At 36.5% G+C, this 23,212-nt stretch overlaps 1 protein-coding gene across 5 annotated transcripts in view; it reads left to right on the top strand.

Annotated features, from left to right (window-relative positions):
* The window catches only part of LOC149797028 (uncharacterized), a 42,131-nt gene that overhangs the window by 17,319 nt on the left and 1,600 nt on the right, over positions 1 to 23,212 (top strand). For 4 of the 5 annotated variants that reach the window (XM_089961688.1, XM_089961687.1, XM_089961689.1 and 1 more), the window contains 8 exons: positions 187 to 306; positions 8,001 to 8,192; positions 9,549 to 9,662; positions 11,476 to 11,517; positions 15,412 to 15,558; positions 18,094 to 18,969; positions 19,548 to 19,598; positions 21,519 to 21,656. In XM_089961688.1, coding sequence (XP_089817814.1) covers positions 195 to 306; positions 8,001 to 8,192; positions 9,549 to 9,662; positions 11,476 to 11,517; positions 15,412 to 15,558; positions 18,094 to 18,969; positions 19,548 to 19,598; positions 21,519 to 21,656 — 1,672 coding nt within the window. In that variant the 5' untranslated portion in view covers positions 187 to 194. Of the gene's footprint in view, positions 1 to 186; positions 307 to 7,217; positions 7,384 to 8,000; positions 8,193 to 9,548; positions 9,663 to 11,475; positions 11,518 to 15,411; positions 15,559 to 18,093; positions 18,970 to 19,547; positions 19,599 to 21,518; positions 21,657 to 23,212 lie in introns of those variants that run through there. The other variant, XM_089961690.1, reaches the window with a different exon arrangement.

Here is a 23,212-nt window from a genome sequence, read left to right as displayed (position 1 = left end):
GATACACGTGTCAATCAGGAATGAAACATTACATTTTTGCGTACAAGAAAAGACAAATTTTATATTACGAGTGTAAATGTTTGTTAAATGTCACACTCGAATTGTAATTTATAGTCTGAATGTGTCGCAATTCTTTACTTAGTATAAAAATACCGATAAAATCTTAATAGAACTCTTTCTTTCAAGGTAGCGCTATGGCATCGATGGCATGTCCGATGGGTACACTGTATTCGATGTTGCTTATTCTGCACTGTTGCGTCTATCATAGCAGGGTCGTATTGACTGCACCGTTGCCCAAGAGTAACCGTAAGTTGTCGTTGCTGTTGCTACTAATAATTATTACGACGTTGATAATGACAACGATATTATTATTATTATTATTAGTATTATTAGTATTATTATTATTATCGTTGTATTATTATTAGTTTTATTATTATTATCGTTGTTGTTGTTGTTATAACTACGGTTAGGTACAAAATTTCGTTCTTTTCACGAATACTTATGGAAGGGAGAGGGGTAATATTTATTATGAACTCAGGGGACGAAACATAGCAAGATAAAATTACCATGAATGTTATCGGTTCTGCTGAGCTAGTTCTCGAAGGATCTATACATTTGGATCGAACTTTCTGCAGGGTGAGGAAAAATATTGATAGTTATTGATTGAATTGAATCACACAAGCTTGAATTCCACATTAGAAAAAATATGTTATTTATTCTGCGACATAACTTATCAAGGTATGGAAATAATGCACGAGTGCCAAACTTGATATGCAATGTTGATCAGTAAAGCAGTTTATTCTGACTTGAATTTGCCAGGTGAAGGTCAGGGTCTTAGGATGTTATTGGCAAGCTCTGTCACATGCACGCGTTGGTCGAGTCCGAGGTGAGATGTCTGTGTTCAGGAAATTTGAGCGCCTTATACAGCTCGTAAAAGCACTTTTAGGTCTCACACAGAGATCAGTTAATCCGAGAAAACATCCATTTAGCATTGTTGGGGAGTGGGGAAGAGATAATGTATAAAACGTCAAAATATTTAACATTAACCCTTCACCCTTGTTGGAAATATGAAGTTAAGAGTGTCAGTATTGACTAATACCCTTTTGTACAACACTCACAGTTACTGACAAACAACCACAACTACAGACCATCACCCACACCTACAAACATATGTGTAAGGGTAGGATGTAGAGTAAAAGGTAAAGCAATGAGGAATGCGGACTAAAACAGACAGTCGTTCATTGTCATCATCCCAAACTCGCCCTTTAAACAAACCAAGCAGAGAAAGGGACGATAGGGAATGGTAAATAGTCACTGACACTTATGGATTATCATTATACAGACCATCGTGCAATCTTACTAAGCAACGAATCAGACACTAAGAGGATATGTAATGCGGGAAGAGTACAATTCCTCAACTATACAACTATACCGTCACACAGTCATGCAGACATAAATATCTAAAGGGAATGAAGAAGTATATGAGAGCTAACACTTACAACTACACACTTACATACCATCACTCGCACATAGACCATCAAACATCTGAAACACAAGAGTATGTGAGCGTGGAGGAGGTTTACGTTTTGTATTCATATAAGTATAGATAAAGACAGACAAAAGCATAAGAATGGAGTTTGGCAATATTTGAGTAGTATATCTGTTCCTAGAGATATGAGTGTCCCTGAAATGGGTTATTTGGTGTTGTCCTTGATCCTTTATCTTATTGATATCCGCCAACTGCATCACCCGGGTCTGACTCTGCAGTAAAGAAACATCTTGTTAAACTTTTCTGAGACAGAGGTGCCAAAAATTCGCCTGTTCTGCCTCCACGTCAAAAATGTCCACTTGCTGGATCGGGCTTTCATGTGACTGCTACTGCTGTTGCCTCCAGTCTTCTTCAATTCTTTTCTGTAATCTTTTTTGGACTCTGTCCCATTGCTCAGATGTTCTCTGCTGTTCCTGCTACTTGAGTCATTTCCCTTTCGCCCGGGCTCTCTTGCTTGTTGCAACTCATTCTTCTATGGTTTTGTATATTGTTTCATTCGCCTTCCGAAAGAGGACTGTATCGTTCTGAAAATGTGTGCAATTTGGGTAGAACGTTTCTATTTGGCTTAGGCTGTATCCATCTCCAGTAGCATCAACGTTTTGTTCAAGTGTCCTACTTCATCGTTTGGTATGCTGAATGGCACGACTGACTGACTGATTATGAATTAACGTCGTGTACAGTCACTTGGTCAGGCAGGACAAATAATCATGTCCTGAAAATGGAAAGTTTTTTTTTGATCAAAACTTTGTTGAGGGTGGCATTGCTGACGATGTCAGTGAACACACGTTCGGTGAGCTGACCCTGGAAGACATGATCTTCGATCTTGGATTCTAGTCCAGCACCGATGGTGAAAGTTAAAATTTCCATTTGTCATAAGGGGTGACTGATTTTGCTTTTGGTCAGAGTCTGACTGATGTTGTTTCCTACACAAGCACATTCTCACCACTATATCCACTGTTAATATTGTTTTTGTTTTTTTAGCGTCTGGATTATTGAATTAGACGTTGAATGACTTCATGATTTGTGCTTCTTTTTAGAGTCGTCTTATTGTGGACGAGTTGAGACATTGCAGTCGAAAATCGACATTGGGTGGATAGGATACCGTTTCCAACACGCTTTGATTTCTTGTATGTGATGTTTTCCCACTTTAACTGTTCACTGATCGAGAACGTTTTCGACACCATACACGCCGTCATCTTTCTTTTGTTATTCGTTTTATCTAAAGTAAGTAAAAGCTTGCTTTAAATACGTCTTCTTTCATGTGTTGCAATTTATAGACAGACATTCACAAACATGTCCTATGATACGAAACAATTCAATCATCCTTTGTCAAAAGTGCCTTTTTCCAAAGAGAAACAAATAAGAAATTTCCAGCACTCAATCAAACATCGCCGCTTCGTTTCTGGGGTGCATCTTATACTGCTTTAGTGCAATAGAATAAAGGCTTTCGCCAGAAATGGTAACACTTTGATGCATTTTAGAGTATGTTGATATAAAAATAGTTCTGCATGCTATCTTTCAAAGTGTGTCGTTTCTTTTCAAATATTTAATAAATTGTTTGTTGAGACATTCTGTACCATTGTCACTACAGAGACTGGCAGTCATTCTATTTCGAGACTATTTAGAAAGCTCACTCCGTCTTTTGACATTGTTTTGGGTGTAAACGGATCTCTGTTGAGTGTTTCTTTGACTGCACAATAAAGTTTTGAACTTCTCCATAGCCAGCAGAATAAGCAGAACCGTAGTAGATAAAATATATATTAAGCCAATCAAGTTCCGATTCTGTTTTCTTCGTGGCGTATTTTGGATTGCAACTCTTAACGTGGCCGACGAACAATAGGAGTACATTATGACTTCTGACCTATTATATTTTCGCTCATTTCTTCACAACTTTCTTTTCTATTTCTAATAGAGAATGAATTGACATCAGCTTCGGACACATACCAATTACTAATGCGGGTACCGACTTAGCAATAAGACTCGAAGATGCCTTGTGTGCTTGAACACATGGAGTTGGATCTCTTCTTACTTGCTGCTTTTTCTTTCTCTTCCATAGGTTTGGCAGTGTCTGTTCTCGTAATTTTTGTAGCTGGTAATTTATTTTTCCTCATCAAATTATTGAACTTTTTATGAGTGAGTTTGGCCATTTTGTCTGGTGAAACAGTTGAAGGCTGCAATAATTGTCCATACTGATGCAATATACGTTAGTGACAAGTCTGTTAAATCCAGCAACGATAATAACTCTTGTAGTACGAGAGGCTTGTCTGTAAGATCCTGATCAGGTGGTAAGTGAAAAATCAATAGGAATCTACCAATAAAGGAAAATACAATAAATTAGGCACTAACACAGATAGACATGTACTCCCATACTTGAAGGACTAGCACCATCTTGTGGAGTAAGTTCATATAAAGCACCTGTCAGTCGTTTTGGTATTGAATCATTTTATGGTCCTGCTCATGTCGTCTTCGGTGCAACATCTCAAGCAGAATTTTCTATTGAATCCGGACAAAACAGTGGAAAATGTATTTTCGGACATCCAAAGGTAAAGTACAAATCTTCTTTTTTAATGTATTTATGAGTATTTATGAGTCTTGTGATTTGGACCTAACCAGTAGTAGCAAGAGAGCAGGAGACCATGTCTTGTTCAACGTATGCTATATATTTATGCTGTTATTCGTGGATTTTTGCACCACAACCGAACACTTTCCTTGGTCTCCTCCATTCATATCCACAATTTCTTCTCAAGCAAACGCTGTGGTAGGGGTCCCTCCAAAATATATTGGCTGTTTCCATTGAATGTGTTCAAATGACAACAGACAACCAAAGCCACTCAATATTTTGCTCTGTGAATCACCGTAATAAGGGTGCGGGGATAATTATGGAACGATTGCTTAAATATGCCTTTTTTGTTGTGATTTGCGGTTAAATGAATAGCCGCTCGCTTCCTGCTTCAATATGAAAAATTCCTTGACTTATCCTGAAAGGATTTCTCAACTTTAACCGTCTTTCTTTTGATATCTTCCTGTGGTAGAAGAGTTCCAAATATGGTATAATTTTAACAATTATTATCCACGATTGATAGCATAAAACATTTTCACACTCATCCAAGTTCCTATCAAAGAACTCTTGTTCATATGTGGTACGTACTGAATACACGTTTCAGCACACGTAAGGCAAATGGAAACACCAGTTTCCGTTGAAAAGATACGGTAACACGGGATGGTACAAGCTTGTCGGTGGAAGAAATTTAAATTTCATTAGATCTTATTCCTGCCGAATCTGTTTAACATCGACTTATTCTGTCAACATTTCAGGGCTGACCGGTGGAAACTCGAACATATTTACATACCCAAGGTACAACAAACGTAAGTCGAAATATTCGATTGGTACTCCTTGAGATTCAACTCTGTGTTGCTTGGATTTCTCCTTTTTTCTAATACTAGCCATAATTGCTTCCATTCCGGTGTATCGGCTTTCTCTGAATAAGTTCTAGCTACCACGATGGCTCATGCTAAAAACATTTAATCATGGTCGTTGTTAATCTTCATGATACTTCTCTGGAAGCTGGGATTGACATATAAGACTTCCTCGTGTGGCCTTCTGCCCGAAGAAGGTGAAACGCGAGTCATGTACAGGATGGCGTTTCCATCGATAGTGTCAAATTCATTCAAATATTTTACCTGTTCTATTTTGTCCTAAATTTTGGAAACTTTTTAAATCAACAGGTTTAAAAAATTTGACCTTGATACGAAATTTCAAATTATCATAAGTAATCGAAAGACAGTGTCGTTACAACTCATCCAACATAAACTCCACAAGTCCGTAATAAATTCAGACGCGTTCTCTGCTAGGATTTTGATGCAGGCTCTTTTAATCCAACTATGTAAGTTATGCAATGGTTTCTAAATATTCTGAAAGTGACCTTATTGAAGGATCAAGCTTGACAATGATCCTCGGGAGTTACCGAACGATCTTCGTTCCTTGGCAGACTTGATTTTGACGATCTGGACTCAGATGGTAGTGGTAATAATACATAATGATTGATAAATTCCTGTCCATAATTGCCTGGGTGAACTTCTGTCAAAGCTTCTTTGGTGATTTTAGGTAACACATAATAAAATTGTCATCGCTTTGTTTCTGTATTCTGTTGTACTATGGTTTCATGGCTGTGAACGATTCAAATTTGGTTTGACGCTAATTCTCCCTCACTAGAGGGTGGGTTATAGTTCAGTTCCACTTAGACCTTTCATCGTCGAAGAATATTATGCGTCTGACGAGAGACTTATAGATGGTGATTCAAAAATACACGACGACGGATGTGAACTATGAGGAAAGGCAACATAACTCTTCCTGAGATAAGAGTGAAGATACCTGTTATATCTGTGAGAAGGAATTACATTGAGCTACAGAATGTTGTTATGTCTGTCAAGAGAAAGGATACTGGTCTTAAGATTCCCATAACATTGAAAGAAAGCGAAAGAAGATTACCAGGTGGAGAAAGTGATTCGAAAATACACAACGTCGAATGAAACCTAATAGGAAAGTCAACTCCACTCCTCTCGAGATGAGAGTGAAGATCCCTCTTATATATGTCAAAAGAAATAACCCTGAACTATAGAATATCCACAACCCCAAAGAAAAGGATCCGCCACAAAAGGAGATCGTATCCCAAAAGGAAAGATACATGTTATGTGTGTGAAGAGAAAAGACTGTTCTTCAAAATGTCTGGAACATAGAAAGACACTGAAGGAAGAGAAAAGGGAGGAGAAAGATGAAATTGCATATTCTAATGAAATTATTGTTATTATTATTATTATTATTATTATTATTATTATTATTATTATTATTTAGTAGTAGTAGCATACTGACTGTCTCAATTTCGAGAGGAATTAGTTGCTTAGTAGGATATATGGTTGGCCTTGAAAAGGGCCCTTAATTGAACCAAGCAAATGATGGACTTTGCATCATTACCTGCAACTGTCATCAATCTTTACCAAGTCCCACTATTTTTGTTGTTGTGGGTGGTAGTAGTGTTGATGTCGTAGTGAAGTCCCACTGTTTTTGTTGTTGTGGGTAGTAGTAGTGGTGATGTAGTGAAGTCCCGCTGTTTTTGTTGTTGTGGATAGTAGTAGTGTTGATGTCGTAGTGAAGTCCCACTGTTTTTGTTGTTGTGGGTGGTTGTAGTGTTGATGTCGTAGTGAAGTCTCACTGTTTTTGTTGTTGTGGGTGGTTGTAGTGTTGATGTCGTAGTGAAGTCCCACTGTTTTTGTTGTTTTGGATTGTAGTATTGTTGATGTCGTAGTGTTTGTTTCTGTCATAGAGGGTTCGATGTAGGTAAAAATATTTTTCTTGAGCTTAATTAAGTTGCATATATGGCTCTCATTAGTTTCAGGTCAGCCAGAACGTCGTGCAATATAATAATTCTCTGTTTCATTCACATCAGTCTGTTTATCTTTCATGGTTTTCAAATATTGTTTCAGGTTTTTTTTTCTTTTGTTGTTGTTACAAAAGTCTGTTCTCCTTTCGTCGTTGTATATATATATATATATATATATATATATATATATATATATATATATATATATATATATATATATATATATATATATATATATATATATATATATATATTGGTGGATACAAAACACCCCATCGCTCAGTTATTTTCTGATTGGTTGAACTTCAAACTCATTTCTCATTTTCAATCACTGCTCATTCTGTATAAAGGGGTACGTTCGCCAGTTCAGCAGTATCCTGATTCCGTGGAAGCCTGTTGGAAATTCAAAGCAGTCACACGAATAGGTGTTTGGATCAAACAAGTCTGCGTGGAGAGGTAAGGGTGCTTGAAAAGAGTGTTAGAACATCGATATGACGAGGATCGGTTTCAAAAGAAGAGTAAAGTGATGTGACCTATGTTAACACTTTTTGTTAATCCATATCGTCTCTTTTCAGGGCCACCCAGATATCTAGAAACAGAGATCTGTGTGATCGTATGTTCGTATGATGGATAGATTGTACCCTTTCCCCATCCCAGTGGTGTATGTGTGATGGTTTGGTAAGGTAGCATTGTAAAATAGTCTGTACGATGATACTCTGTAAGGATGTACCAGTGACTATTATATATTCCCTGTTTCCCCTTGCTCTGATTGGTTTGTAAACAGGCGAGTAATGGATGGTTTCAGTGGAAGACTGTGGGTGCAAGTCACCCCCACCCCCAATAATGGCGCCTAATTCCAGTATATCGGTGCATTTTCCCCATATCTCTCTCCGTTACTATTAGAGTCATGCAAGACGTTCATATATTGTGCTTGCTTCCTTATACTCGTTTAGCAAGAGTGGGAATCTTTTCCTCTGATACTGTTATAAAGATAAAGCCATATCTTCATGAAGCGCAACTTGCCCAGCTTATTTTACAGCGATTGTATATGGTATTAACTGTTTTGTTTTCAGTTAAAGACTGTCAGCTGGAGCTATCAAACCGAGGTCCCGACTGGTACAAGATCAAGAGACCGACCCCTGAGTATCTCCAGTTTGACGCCGATTTAGTGCAGTACATCCATATGCCATGCGCGGCTGGAACTGTATTTGATCTCAAGATCTGCGGATGCACAAATCTTGCGTCATATTTGTTTGAAAGCTTAAGTTAGTATTTAGAAAGTGTTACTATAATGTCTGCTACTGGTGATGATTATAATGATCAAAATACAGATGAATATATTGATGGCGATAACAAAAGAGATAATGTTGTTTTAATACATTAAGACATTTATTAACTTGTTAACTGTAGTTATTAGTTTTTAGCTTCCATTTTTGGTTGGATTTAACGGAACTTTCAAGGGCAAATTGCCATTCTCAAGGACAAATCGATGTTGGTCTGTGTGAGTATCGAACCTGCGCCACTTGGATTAAGAGTCAGAACCTGTACCAAATGAAAACTGCTGTGGCTCCCTTGTCAACTGTAATTTTACTTAAAGTCTGCGTCAGATGTTGCTGAAAACGTTTAACATTTCAAAAAACGTACAATGAATGAAATCTGTGATTCATAAACTTATTGCCCAGTATATCGTTATATCACGTTTTGAATGGTTTGAATGATTAGTTTGCGATTTGCAAGGAATTTAAAAATTCTAAATAGTGGGAACGTTTGGTGACAATATAATTCAATAAAAGCTGAAAGACCTACTTTGCATGGATTTCTGGCAGGCAACCATCGAATGTCAGGTTTTAGCGACCTTTGAATCAACCAGTCAAGTTGCAGATTTTTGGATGATGGAGTCCATCAGTAATTCAAGATATATTACTATGAAAGGAGAAAACCCATGCGGATAAACAAATAAACAAAAGCAAATACTGGTTGGAAAGAATTCACCTATCATCAGAGCAGACATAATCAAGCCACACTCATTAACATAGTACATAATATCAAATTAATATATTTTAAGTTGACATTTAGCCAGTGTTAGTTTTGCTAATATTTTAGTGCCTACTGAAATTTTCATAAAAAAATTTGTAAGTTGTGACTTTGAATTTATACATATTATGCATTGATTATCGGATTGGTGACGGAGATTAAGCCTCGAAACCCGCCCAGCTTCCAGCATGCTTGAAAATCACGTCATGCTCACGTTTTTTGCCAGCGACATTATTTGTCGGTGATATCCGTGCGTGTTAGGTAGGCCAATCAATCAGCTCAACATCTATACTGATATTGACATACCGTCTATCAGTAATAGCATAGATCTGGGGGTTTGATTCATCGGACTTCGTGTTAGGGTTCGAGTTAGATATGGCGATACCATAGTTATCTGAATAGTAGAAGTCGTCATTAACAAGACCTCTTTTGATCTGCTATGTTACACAGGTCACGGGCAGTCGGAGGGACTGATTGATCTAGTTTGCCTTAGTGTATATATATATGAGAGAGAGAGAGAGAGAGAGAGAGAGAGAGAGAGGTTAACCGTAACACTTCACATTCATTTCTATGTTTTTCGTGCGCAGCTCTCATCAGCAGAGAGATGGAACGTAGAGAGTTTAGTAAACTTACTGATGACAGATTACGTGGAACTGCTGATGATAAAAATAATTTAAGAAACTTTTCGCCGAGACCTACAGGTTAGATTTTACTCTCTCTGTCTCTGTCTCTCTCTCTCTCTCTGTCTCTCTCTCTCTCTCTCTGTCTGTCTGTCTGTCTGTCTGTCTGTCTGTCTCTCTCTCTCTCTCTCTCTGTGCATGCGCATATGCCCAATGTACATACAATCGTATTGCTTTCCACTTTATTTTGAATAAGAGAAAACCTCCATAAAATTTAATAAGCTTGAAATTAGGAAATTAATATGTTCCACTACCTCATCGTCTTATTTTTATGTGCAAATGTCCGAACTGATTATTTTCGATGTCGCAATAGTAGTGCAAAATTCCGATAATGCCAACTGCAACAAAATCTGAAAGTATTTCGTAAATGAAAACGTGTCTACTGACTCACTGAATCAGAATGTACAAGATGGTGCAATTAGGTCACATTTACATAACCAATTAGCATTATAACCCCATAAGATTTCATCTCTGTCATGTCAGTTTATTGAACTGACAGAAGTATTAACATTAAAAGTTGAGAAAAGAATGTGACGGATCATGTATACGAACAGGCTATCAGTGTTGAAATTGTCATTAAAATAAATAGAAATTATGTGAAATTCTCGCGTAATAAAATTTCCAATTAAAACACTTTACCCCAGCATTCGCAAATCGGTTATGATTACCTACAGAGTAATATTTATAAAGTAACAGTCGTTGCAACTCGTAAAATGATCGCGAAACTAATTTAAAATTAATTATATCATACAGTTTTTTTCATTCTCTGAGATTATTTGTAATATTTGTATTTGCATTGGGCAAGGGGTGAAAGTACTCTTGCATAATTTGCTAATGTTATTCCTGAAAAGTTTTTGTGGTGATCCTATAAGATTTATTGCTAAACTGTTTCCCCTCACTGTTTCCTTTTCGTGCATGGAAGAACAAAAACGAAATCTTACAAGTCAAAATCAAACAAAGATGATGCGATCCTTTGGCGAATACAAGTTTCCTATTTACATTGCACAGTTACTAAACTATTCAAAGCACGATGTTTGTATTTAATGGGTCTTACAATGTTCTTTTCGATGTGAAAGAGTAACATGGGGTATTTTAACTGTTTTCTGATTTTTGGTTTTGTTTGGTGTTTTACGGCATATCAACACAAGTAGGTTATTTAGTGCCAAGGCAACTGAAGTAAAGTACCTTACATAAGGACACACTAGGGGAGCCGGCCGAGGCTGATCGGATGTTCGGACCTGGTTGCGAGTCCTGCACGCTAACAATTTACTCGGAAATTGTAGATCTCTTAATGTTTCCTCATAGTTGTGGTCGATCAAGAGATCTGAGAGTTAAATGCAAGGCAAAGTCCGGTGACCTTCAACCTTGCATGTCTGTCCAAAGTGACAAATATCTGGTTGTACTTTAAAACAGATAAAACTGGAAATAGAAAAAAGAACAGAAAAAGAAGAGTTTGACAAAGACAAATTCGCGTAACACATACTCATCAAAAGCGAAATTTCTTTAAATCGGAAAATGACTTAATGCCTGTTTATAAATTGGATCATTCATCAAAAACCATGCGATGATTGACTGTGACTCTGAGCGATACTGAAAATAAATCGTTTGAGATATCGCGGAAGGAATCATAACATAAAAACACCAGGGCTCGTTGCATTGGCGGATTTTCTGTAGGCAGAAAAGGCAGCTGCCTGGGACGACAGACTTCGGGGGGGGGGGGGGGAATTTCGATCGAAAATAGATCGAACACCCAACATGAAGATGATACTTACTCATACTTTGCGTAATATGCTTAAAATCAATATGTAAAAGTACCGGTTTAATTCTCTTTCAGAGAGACCGCCAACAATTATCCTCAACACAGATACAGGGGAAGGTATGTTTCTCCCAGTTTTAGCGTTCTTAGGAACTATTTGCATGAAAAATTTAAAATTGGTAACCTAATGTTTCAAATAATATTTCTCTATTTCAGTCTGAAAATAACATGTACATCTGCAAAAACGACAATTTAACTAATTTTTAAAAAATGTTTCCACTCGCATAAACCCTGTTAATTAAAGAAAATTTTAATTCGCTATCCCACACTGATAAGTCATACTGGCAAATATTTTAACTCTCAGATCAGACATAACTGATGATGATGATGATATGATTATTATTATTATTTAATACTTCACTTATGTTTCTTATATATATATATATATATATATATATATATATATATATATATATATATATATATATATATATATATATATATATATATATATATATATATATATATATATATATATATATATATATATACACTGACACCGAACTGTGTAAAACTAGTTTCTCACTAGCCTGAGTGCATTCGAGTCAGAGTATTTTTCAAAGACAAACACAAACCAGAGACAAAAGACACTAAACACAAAAACACAAAAAGCGTTAAAATTATAAACGTTTATATAACTATTTCTAAATTACATTATCTGTTTTGCACGTTCTGTTTGGACCATGTAAGTTCAGTTTTTTGCGGGTTGCTGTGCCAGAGAATATGCTGGTTTATATCATATGTTGACAGGTTTTACACCGTTTATTATCACACGGACCAGATTTGCTAACGTGGTCTTAGCTTGTGATTAGCGTTAGCTTCGCTCTGACTAGGATGTCTTTGAGGTTATTTAAGTCTGAGGTGGGCTACAACAATTTTTTTTCGAGAGGGTTAACTTTAGTGTGTCACTAGATTCCACGATGGACCAATCTGGATGATTTTACTTTGGGATTGTCTGGATGGTACGTCAGGACAAATGGTATACGATCTACCTTTTCTTTCTCTCTATATTTCAGTAGTAGGTCATTGCGGTTTGTTTGTTTATATCTTGGTGTTGATTCCGCTAAGAGGTCTTTGTCGAAACCTCAGTTCATCCAACGCATCGATAAATCGTCAGATCCTGTTTGGAATGTTTCGTCGTCGAGACAGAATTTGCGTATTCTCATGGGGCAGGGGCCAGTTTTTATGTTTAAATTTAATGCCGCAATCAGCGACCTAGTAACAAAGATCATAAAAAATCAAATACAAAAGAGAGGTAAAAAAAAGTCCATATTTTTGGATACCTATATTAAAACAAAGCATAATAGTATTATCCACTTGACCAGAGAAGTCAAAGGCAGTTTATAGCAGAAGAAGTTTATGCACCCCAACCCCAAATTTATAACTAAATTCTTTTTGTCCGAAGGTCATTTTTGACACCTGTGATGCTCACAGTGTAAACACAAGCCCTTTTCCTAGATAACAATTATGCAGTACTAAACAGGCTGATGCAACTGTAAAATAGATTTCTTTTAGATATTCTACTTGCAGCAAAGCCATGTGTTTACTGCTATGGGAGGCTAGTTCTTCTTCCTAGCCGACTATTGATATTTCACTATCAACATACTGCAAAGTAACCATGGAAGGTGTACTTGCCTGACATCAATTTCAAGACAAAACCAGGCCTGAAACATCTAGTTCACAAATATATCCATATCTTTAAATAGTAAACAATAATAACTAGAAAAAGTCACACCATAGGCTTAAGTTAAGAAATTCGCCTGGGGCAAATTTAAGAAACTGGACCCTGCCACCTCAGTATTTGACTATATATGATGTTCCAAATGCATTGTTTGGATGACAACTAGATGGGAAAAGATACTAGTTCTTATTAGTTGGTTTTGAGTAGATATCTATATGGAGTTTGTTTTCTACCATTCTTGTTGATGTATCTAGGAAAGAGTTGGAGACTTCTACCGTGAATTTTATTCAAGGATGGAAGGTGTTTGCCTTTGCTATGAAATCATCCACATTTTCTCTTCCATGTTGCCACTTCATTTCTATATCATTGATGAAGAGTACGTATCGGTATGGTGTAAGTTCCACCGGTGCTAAAAGTTGATCATCCAGTCTTCCCATAAACATATTAGCATACGAGGGTGTGTGTGTGTGTGTGTGTGTGTGTGTGTGTGTGTGTGTGTGTGTACCCATTAAAGTTCCATTGAATTGGAGGTAGTTTTCTTCATTGAATACAAAGTTATCGAGGTTTAGGACAAGGTCCAGACGTTTGTCTAGGAAGTGAGTGGTTAGATTGTCTACAGTTCTTGTTTCTCATGCTTCCTTACATGTCTGTATCCTTTCACTGTGTGGTGTACTAGTATACAGAGATGTGACGTCCAAGAAACGTACATTGTATTTGGCAGTAATAGTTCCCTTGGTTTGCTTTTCATGACATAATCTGCCATGTCCTGGAGATACGATGATAATTTTTGGACATGTGGTATCATTAAATGATCAAAATATGCTGATATACTTTCTATCGGGTGTCCGTTACCGGAGATTATAAAGCTGCCGGGGTTTTCTTGCTTGTGGATTTTAAGTAGAAGATAAAATCTTCCTGCTCTCGGGTTTTCTGAACTTATGTAGCCTTTCATTTGCTGTTCTATATGTCCAGTTTTGTTAAGCCTTGTCAATAATAGTTATAATGATTTTTGCATAGTCCAGTGTTGGATCTAGTTCTGGCTTTTGGTAGAACCTTGCTTCACTTTGTTGTCTGCTGGCTTCATTCATGTAATCTTCCCTATTCATAACAACCACATGAGTTTTATCCGGTGGCCTAATTGTTAGAGCGTCCGCCTCGGATGCGGCAGGTCGTGCTTTCGATTCCCGGCCGAGTCGTACGAAAGACTTAACAAAAATCGTACTAACAGCTACCTCGCTTGGCGCTCAGCATTAAGAGGTTAGTGTTAGGACTGGTCGGCCTGGTGTCAGGATAATGCGACTGGATGGGATATCATGCTACATGTCTGCGGCATGATGCCCCAATGCTAGACATCACTTTAAACTACCACACTGCAGACATCATAGCGATATGATCCAAATCACACACACACATACACAGACGAATTTTATTATCAGATATTCATTGCGATAGAAGTAGGTGGTTCTTTACTCCCATACTAAGAAAAAGTGATGGTATGTAATTTTAAGAAATTTAAAAAGACATCTTACATGAACCTAGTAATCAAGAAAAAGAAAAGAAATAGTTTCCTAAAACTATAAGCTATTTCATCCGATAGGTTTCACATTCTTTTACAGAACCCTAATAAATAATATTTACGTTGAAAAGATTAATTTGTGTATATTTATGTACGGAATTTATTGTACTAGTATATACACCTACCAATAAGACTGCCTTCCAGGTTCGGAGGCCCCGAGTGGCCGAGTGGTCTAAAGCGCTCTCCGTTACGGATCACTGCCATCTCACCTCTGTCTGCGTGGATTCGAGTCTAGGATTCGGCCAATGTGGATATGTGAGAAAGCTTGCCAGTAGCTTCTCGTGGGTCGGTGGTTCTTTCCGGCGTTTTTGCCAGGTTCTTTCTCCACCATTAATACTGTCCGCCATGTATAGCCTATCGTGTGCTGAAAAATGGCGTTAAACCCTACAAAAACAACAACAACAACAAAAAGCCTTCCAGGTTCCATGCATCTGAGTGGTCTAAGGCGCTCGCCATGACAGATTACTGACACCTCACCTCTGTCCGCGTGAGTTCGAGTCTCGGCTCGTCCAATGTGTGTATGTGAGAAAGCTTGCCAGTATCTTCCTTTGAGTATTTTGTTCTTTTCGGGGTTTTCCCCTGCTCTTGGTCTATCAGATATTCTGTCCGCCATGTATCAAGTGCTGAAGAGTGGCGTTAAACGCAAAAAATAAAACCACCCTTATTTCTACTATATTACTGATTTTTGCTCATACAGTGAAAGGCTGTCCTTTTCGAGGCTCACCTTTGGGCATTCGATACTACATGATACGAGAATATGATGAGAAGTGGACAAACATGAAATGCGGCCCTGTTACGGTCTTCTCGGTGAAAGCGTGCACATGTATACACGAAGCACAAGCAGGTAAGTCAAAGAATGATTCATACTTCTATGAGTGCGGGAATTGTATCAACGTTCTCACGTATGAATTTAGTATTTTCATGTTGCAAAACTTCGAAATAATTAAAATATTTTTGTGATATTTTGTAATTTAAAGATTTAGGTAAGGTTAGAAATTAATCCAAATGTTATTCGAATTTAAATTCGTCACTACACACACATTTTATTTGACTTTTTAGAACACTATTAAAGCTGTGACTAAACGTTGTTTTAAATCATGCCGAACACCTGCTAATGTCGAGATAGAACAAAAATAAAAAGTTAAGGCAATAGCCTGATGGAGGTAACTTTGGTAACAATATTAATAAATAAATAGATAAATAAATAAATAAATAAATAAATAAATAAATAAATAAATAAACAAATAAATAAATAAATAAATAAACAATCGTATTTGGTAGAAAATTAATTGTTCATGGCACCAGGTCTCAGGCTAATTTTTCCAATGGAACGTATTTAGATACTTCTGTTGTTTGAGGTACATTCCAAAGTGTGTTTCCCCCATAGCAAGCACAAAACTTAAAATCCTTCGTAAAAAAATACTTGACGTCATGCAAGTCTGCGAACTTTTTAGAAGAGCAAAACAATATAATATCGGACCAAAAGCAGTAGTCTTGTCATATTTGCTTTGTATTTTTGCGGTTAAAGATTCTCAAAGTCCGCCATTCAGCTGGATGTTTGCTTTTAATATATGACGTTTATATTTTGGTTTATAATTGTTTGTGTTGATACTATTTCCGTATGTAAATAGTTTCGGAACATTTCTTTTGAAATGCTTGAAAGAAAGTAGAAGTTGATGTCGGTAAACGCAACTATTTGCTATTAGCATATTTGTCTTTCGATACTGAACAATTTGCTATTGGCTACACGTTCAATTAGTCCTACAATATAAGGCATCGACCCTAATATTTATGTTTTGGGGGTCGATGTCTTACTGCCCTAGTAATGGCGTTGTGTAGCGTGTACCGATGTCTATTCACGTCGGAACGATAAGTCAAATTTTCAGGAATAACTCACACACACGGAAGCCAATGTCAGCGCTTTTCTACAAATCCAAGTCACTATGTTTTAGTCAATCAGTAAAGTTTGACTAAAACAGTATCACTTTAATTTGTAGAAAAGCGTCGATATGGGCTGCCAAGTTTGCGAGATATTCCTGAAAATTTGACTTCTTGTTACGATTTCAGTCGATATCAGAACACGTTACAGAGCGCCTATATTTAGGCAGTAAGACCTCGACACTCAAAACATAAATATCACGGTCGAGGTCTTACATTGTAGAATTACAACTTAACTAAATATGACGGCATTAAGGTGGACTGCAATTTGTATAATAGGCGATGTTTTATATTTGTAGAACTGGCAATGTTTTATATTTGTATAATAGGCAACGTTTCGTATCTGTATAATATGTAATTTTTTATATTTATAAAATAACTAATGTTTTATATTTGTAAAATAGGCAATGTTTTATACTTGTAAAATAGGCATTGTTTTATACTTGAATAATAGTTATAAATTATATTTTATATCATATAAAATTCTGTTCTGGTGGGTACAAATCTGCTTATGAATATGTGCGAAATGATATATATATATATATATATATATATATATATATATATATATATATATATATATATATATATATATATATATATATATATATATATATGTATGTATGTGTGATGTGTGTGTGTAGGAGGGTGTGAGGGTGAGGGTGTGTCCGGTATTCACTTTTTCAAATAAATATCCTCTTTCTATACAAATATAATAATATTTGCTATATATCTTGTTGTGAATTAACCCTAGTGATTCGAACTAAGGTATAACAGGACTACAATCATATATATATATATATATATATATATATATATATATATATATATATATATATATATATATATATATATATATATCCGTTGCACAAGCCCTGATTCAAGGTAATAAATTGGTTTTGTATTCATTGTTCTCAAATATTTATATCTCTGGTTGTTGAGACAGACAGAAGACAACATTTGAAAAAAGTACAGAAACACACGCTTTGAGAATAACAGGAAGAATGTTTGAAGGATATATTCAAATAATAAATTGGTTTTGTATTCATTGTTCTCAAACAGTTATATCTCTGGTTGTTGAGACAGACAGAAGACAAAATTTGATAAAAGTACAGAAGCACACGCTTGGAGAATAACCAGAAGGATGTTTGATGGATATATTAAAATTAAAATACTCGAGCAAAGAAGATAATGGAGACCTTTCGATATATTGCAGGGTTTCGTTTTCAGCTTACACGTTGTTGTAAATTTGCTATATAATATTCATAATTACCATCAACACATTCGATTCCGCGATCATCATCATCATCATCATCATCATCATCATCATCTTTTTTCTTCTTCTTCTCCTGTTTCTTCTTCTTCCCAAAGTATTTGAACTGCAGACTTTTGGATTATAGGATAGATATTTCATGTCTTATATATTTATCGCTCTTCATAGACATCTCCAAGGAAAACAAAGATTCCCTTGTCGTGTTAACAGACTCGAGTCCCGAGGATAAAGACAATCAAAATATTTTGAGTAAAGGGCTTGGAATATCTTTTTCGGACATCAAACTCAATACAGCCAATTCTCCATCTGCAATGGTCCCCCAGGTCCCAGCTGATATGCGGGATGTCAGAACGAAGGATCGAATACAAGCAGATAAAAATATTTTTGTTCCATTCAATAGCGATGACACGGACAAGAATATTCTAGGTAAAAGTTTCGATGACAAACTTGGCCGGTTAGACAACAGAAAGTTTGCTAATGATCCAAACAAGAAAAGGGTGCCATCATTGTTGTTAGATGCAAAGAAAACAATAGATACCGACCAGTTGGGTGATGTTGTTCCACTAGAGTTTAAACCTGTAATTAATTTAACTCGACCTTTAGATGTGCAAGAAGGTATCCGAGGCGACAAGAGCAAGGCAAATAAGTCAGACAGTACTAGAAATCATGAAATCATTGCAGATGTGACAGGCGCTATTAAAGACAAAGTGATCAAAGATGGGTTAGACCACATCAAAGGCGATACAATAAAATCAGGACTTGTAAAAAATATAATGGATGAAAAATTCAAGGTAGATTTGACAGGCAATATCACAAATGAGTTCGTCCATGCAGATACAAATATTGTCAGAAGAGGAGACAAAAGTGGAATTCTGAGCGTGGAGGATGGGGATGAATTTATGAAAAAGCTTGCAGATTTAGCAACAAAGAAGATGTCTGAATCGAGGAGGGATTCGGAGCCTGACGGGGACGGATTTCGTTTATCCCCTCTACAAGGGCCTGGACTGAGTCAGGTAGAGATCGCTCAGCAAAGAGTGGAATCAGGTATGTAAGCAAAACGTTGAAGTCATAGGTCAAGAAAGTGATTTGCAACACAACGTGTTCGGATACAGTTTAGAAACCATCAAAGTTATATAGTTCCCTGCTACAGTATACCCTGTCTATCACGATTTTTCGTATTGAACGACTAGTCTAAGTGGATAGAAAAAACGTATTTATTAATAGAACACCGCATTAAATTTTTTTTAAAAACCGCCTTAAAAGATGTGGTTTATATGGACGTAAAGCCTGGGGATTCTTTTTTTTTCCTTAACATTTCCATATTTTACCACTTCGAAGTGAAAAACGATATTCTCTATTTTTAATGGCGTAAAGGTTTGAGAAAAGCAACTTATGATATCAGTTATGTCCCTCAGATATGCCACTAGTTGATATGACGTAATACTCTATGAGTAAATACATACAAAGCTAACAAATGTATATAATTTTTATGCATCTCATAACGAATACAGCTAGATAATATTCTGCATATGATATGAAATATTGATATTAAAGTTATTCATCGAATTTCTTAAATGATTTTATTCCATAGTCAATAAATAATTATTTTTGTATTTATTCAGGTCAGCTCCAAACAAAAGAACCAGATGATGAATTATATTTTCCTGTGGTAGGTACGTATTTGTACGCATAGTAAACATAGATCAAATATTTAAACTGATTTATTATAAATAACCTTTTAGAAGTAAATTCAGTGCATTTATGTTCCGAAAGTCAACGAAATATTTTGGGGAAACATTGTATACGAAGTCACCAAACCTGAATAAACCTTAAAACCAGCAATTCACATCAAACAAAATATACATAAATAGATAGATCCCTCTGTGAAATAAATATTGTTCTAGAATGAAAGAACGTCGGTAGCATATAAACTCGATTGTTTCATGGCTGCTTTGACGTACACTACAGATAAACTTTTAAAATGTCAAGAATTTCAAATCCATGACAAAAATACAGACACCGTATTCTTGAAACATTTTGAGCACGAAAAGTTATAAAACCGTAAATGTTTTATAGAAAATGTAATTTTAATTATAATAATGCTAAGATGATAACCGTTTAAGGATTGCCGTAATATGGTTACTTGAACTAGAATGCCAAATGTCAACTGCCTTGATTCACTCTAATTGTAGTATCTATATGTGGAGTTTTGAACATCTGCTTGAGTTCCTGTTCCACAAATCTTGAGAACACATGACCAAGGCTTGTTGTCCCACATTTGTGATGAGGCGTGACTGATTTTTAAATCTAGCCAGAACCGTAATTAATATAATATTAACAAATACTCTGAACTGACGCGGTATATTTTATATTTTCAAGAGTTATGATGCCCTTTGATTGGCCAATATGAGGAAGGTCATGTGGCTTATCCCACGTGACTGCGTTCTGCGCGATATAATTATGCTAATGATGTTTATGAACTTCATCATTTTCGCAGTGTTGGTATTGAAAGGACAAATGTTACCGACCCTTTTTACGTTAATCTTTTGTTACTTCTTTTGGTCTTTCCGATGACGTGAAATTCTGTTGAAAATTCTCGATATTTCTTAGGTTATATCCATGCCGATGGTTCACCCTGTTTTTGTCCAAACACAATTTCATTTTCAAGAAATGAGAGCAAAGGATCAGTCATACGCTGGTGTTTGTTGGGGAAATCACATCCTCGGGATCATAATTGTAACACAGCTTTAACACGTTTACGGCTGGCTATACCATTATGAATCAATTTCTGGTTTTCAAGGGCAGCTTGATGGCGCCAATACCCATACTCTACTACGTTATCACTGGAGGGTTTTGACATATTTGTCATAAATGTTTAAATTATCGTGTTTAGACCCTGCATCTTCACTAAAGTCAATCTTAAGGAAATTATAAGGGTAATGGTGGATTTGATAAACATATTCTGAAACTTATTCCGCGAGTTGTCGTTAGAATTCCAAGTCCAATGAATGTCTGCTGGACCGTGCATATCAATGCCTCGAAATATCAACAACATGTAGCAGGTGTAGCAGGTGTTTCTGGTCACTTTAGGCATGCATGCGTATCATTATGTGATAATTTCTTCTGGAAACATGTCGCTGTGCATAAGTAGTTTGGGTTTTACCTACGCGGAAAAGTCAATGACAGTAAATGCGAGGCTTTTTCTCTGTCGTGATGTCATGTTAAAATCCATCGCAGGTTCAAATACGTGTTGGCAGAGGTGCAATCACTTAAATTTGTGTTGGATGTGGAGCAAAGAAAAAATGACTGAAAGTTCTTTAAAGCTACTTTAAAAATTCAAATCACACACACACACACACACACACACACACATATACACACACAAGATGACCTCTAGCATGGGCGCCTCCTAGTAAATATCGTGGATTACAATCTCGAATTCTTGTATGGGTATGCATGCGTACGCGTATTATGTGAAGACAAAGTCGTGAGGATGTAAAATGGTATGACCTAGACCAGTAAAATGGTGTGACCTAGATCAGTAACAAAAATAACAAATTCCTAGTATTACACTACTGTTCGCATTTTCACAGTGTGCCACAAAATGAAGGCGCCAGAACTGGGAAAACAATACTTTAAGCTCCACCTCTGGGGAATAGGATGGATTCCATACCGGTGTGAAGAAGACAGAATTTTTTACTATAATGAATGTGCCTGTGTGAAAGAAAGAGGTAAATAATATTATTACACACCTTTAGACCATGCCACACGTGTTTCTTTTGAAGGGAAAAATGTTAAGGACAATCATTTGTCTCAGTATTTAACCTTGTCTATTTTCTAGAATAAACTCTGACTTGTAACACAGACTCTCCCGTACGAAAAACCAACGACTTTTTCTCGTTACAAGGAATTGTTCTCGGTGATGCACGTATGCTTAATTCTGGTATACTTCCAGTCAGCAATCTCTGGTTTCATTCGAAATTTCCGGCGTGACAGTATTAGCTGCTTCAGCATACTACTATCTTCAGATTCCTAGTCCCAACTCAGAATGAGAAATATAATGTGATTGTAAATAATAGGCGAGCAATACTATATTGGGGCTATAGGTGAGGAATAATAATAATCATCATGAATAAATACAGATACTTTTCTCCAGCATGCGACAGAGAAATCTTACTTTTCTGCTAAACGTATTCTTCTTTTCTCGGTCTGGTTGTCTCAGTATCGTTGTCTCAGTAATGGCGTCTCCGCTGTAGGAACTACTGTAATCAAGGGACGCAGCCATTGTTGTCTTCTGCTTGCCTAGATGGAGTTGTTTAAAAAATCAAGCAGACACAGACACTTTCGCCAACCCCCTCTTCCCAGATAGGCGTAAAAAATCAAGCTGACACAGACACTTTCGCCAACCCCCTCTTCCCAGATAGGCGTCTTGTAATTATCTACAAATGTTACCAGATCATAGCTTTTCATGATATTTGTGACCCATACCTACCATTCTACCTTGCCCGAGTAACTAACGTAAATGAACTTGGACCGAATGCGCAATGGTTGGGCCAAGAAAACTTAATACCTTAATGAACAAAATGGATATGAAAGCAAACTTGCCAGATTTGTTTTCTTAAACGCACTACAAGATCTCAAGTGAGAGAAACTATTTATGTCAGCAACTAATAGAAAACAACGTTCCAGGCACAAAAGCTAAAGGCATCAATCGCCACGAAAACCAAACTCTTTCAATGAATACTGACAACTCAGTAACAACCAGAAATGTGTTGTGTCAAACCTGCTTTCTTCTAGCTTTGTCAAGCATTCCCCTGTACCCCACATGGATCAACGATGTACATGCAATAAAAACTGACAGTTCATGCACTTACCAATCAGAAGGAATCATTTATCTTTCCACTCTTTATTCCACAAACAGCTTTTCCTGAAACGTATTCTTGCACTACTAAGAGCAACACTAGCCATTTTTCCAAAGCAGAAAACGTCAGTTTTCCAAGAAATCGTGAAGTCGACAGTTTCGCACAAACTTATCAGCTGTGGACCGTTTGTAGAGTCTTTCATACACTGGGATAATTGTACAATCAATATCAATTACAACATTTGTATGTCACAAACAGTTTCACCTCCTCCAAAGTAAAGGATAATTAGGTACGATAGTGACACTGACCCTGACCTCTAACCACCCATGAATAATGCAACGTATGGTCAAATATTCTACATTTTACACTTCATCAGAGCTGTGTACCTAGTATCGTATTATTATCATTATTTACGGTAATACCTT

Source organism: Sinohyriopsis cumingii, chromosome 6 (genome assembly GCF_028554795.1).
Source record: "Sinohyriopsis cumingii isolate HCF-2022 chromosome 6, ASM2855479v2, whole genome shotgun sequence".
Classification (NCBI taxonomy): Eukaryota; Metazoa; Mollusca; class Bivalvia; order Unionida; family Unionidae; genus Sinohyriopsis; species Sinohyriopsis cumingii.
This window is presented reverse-complemented; position numbering and strand designations above follow the sequence as displayed.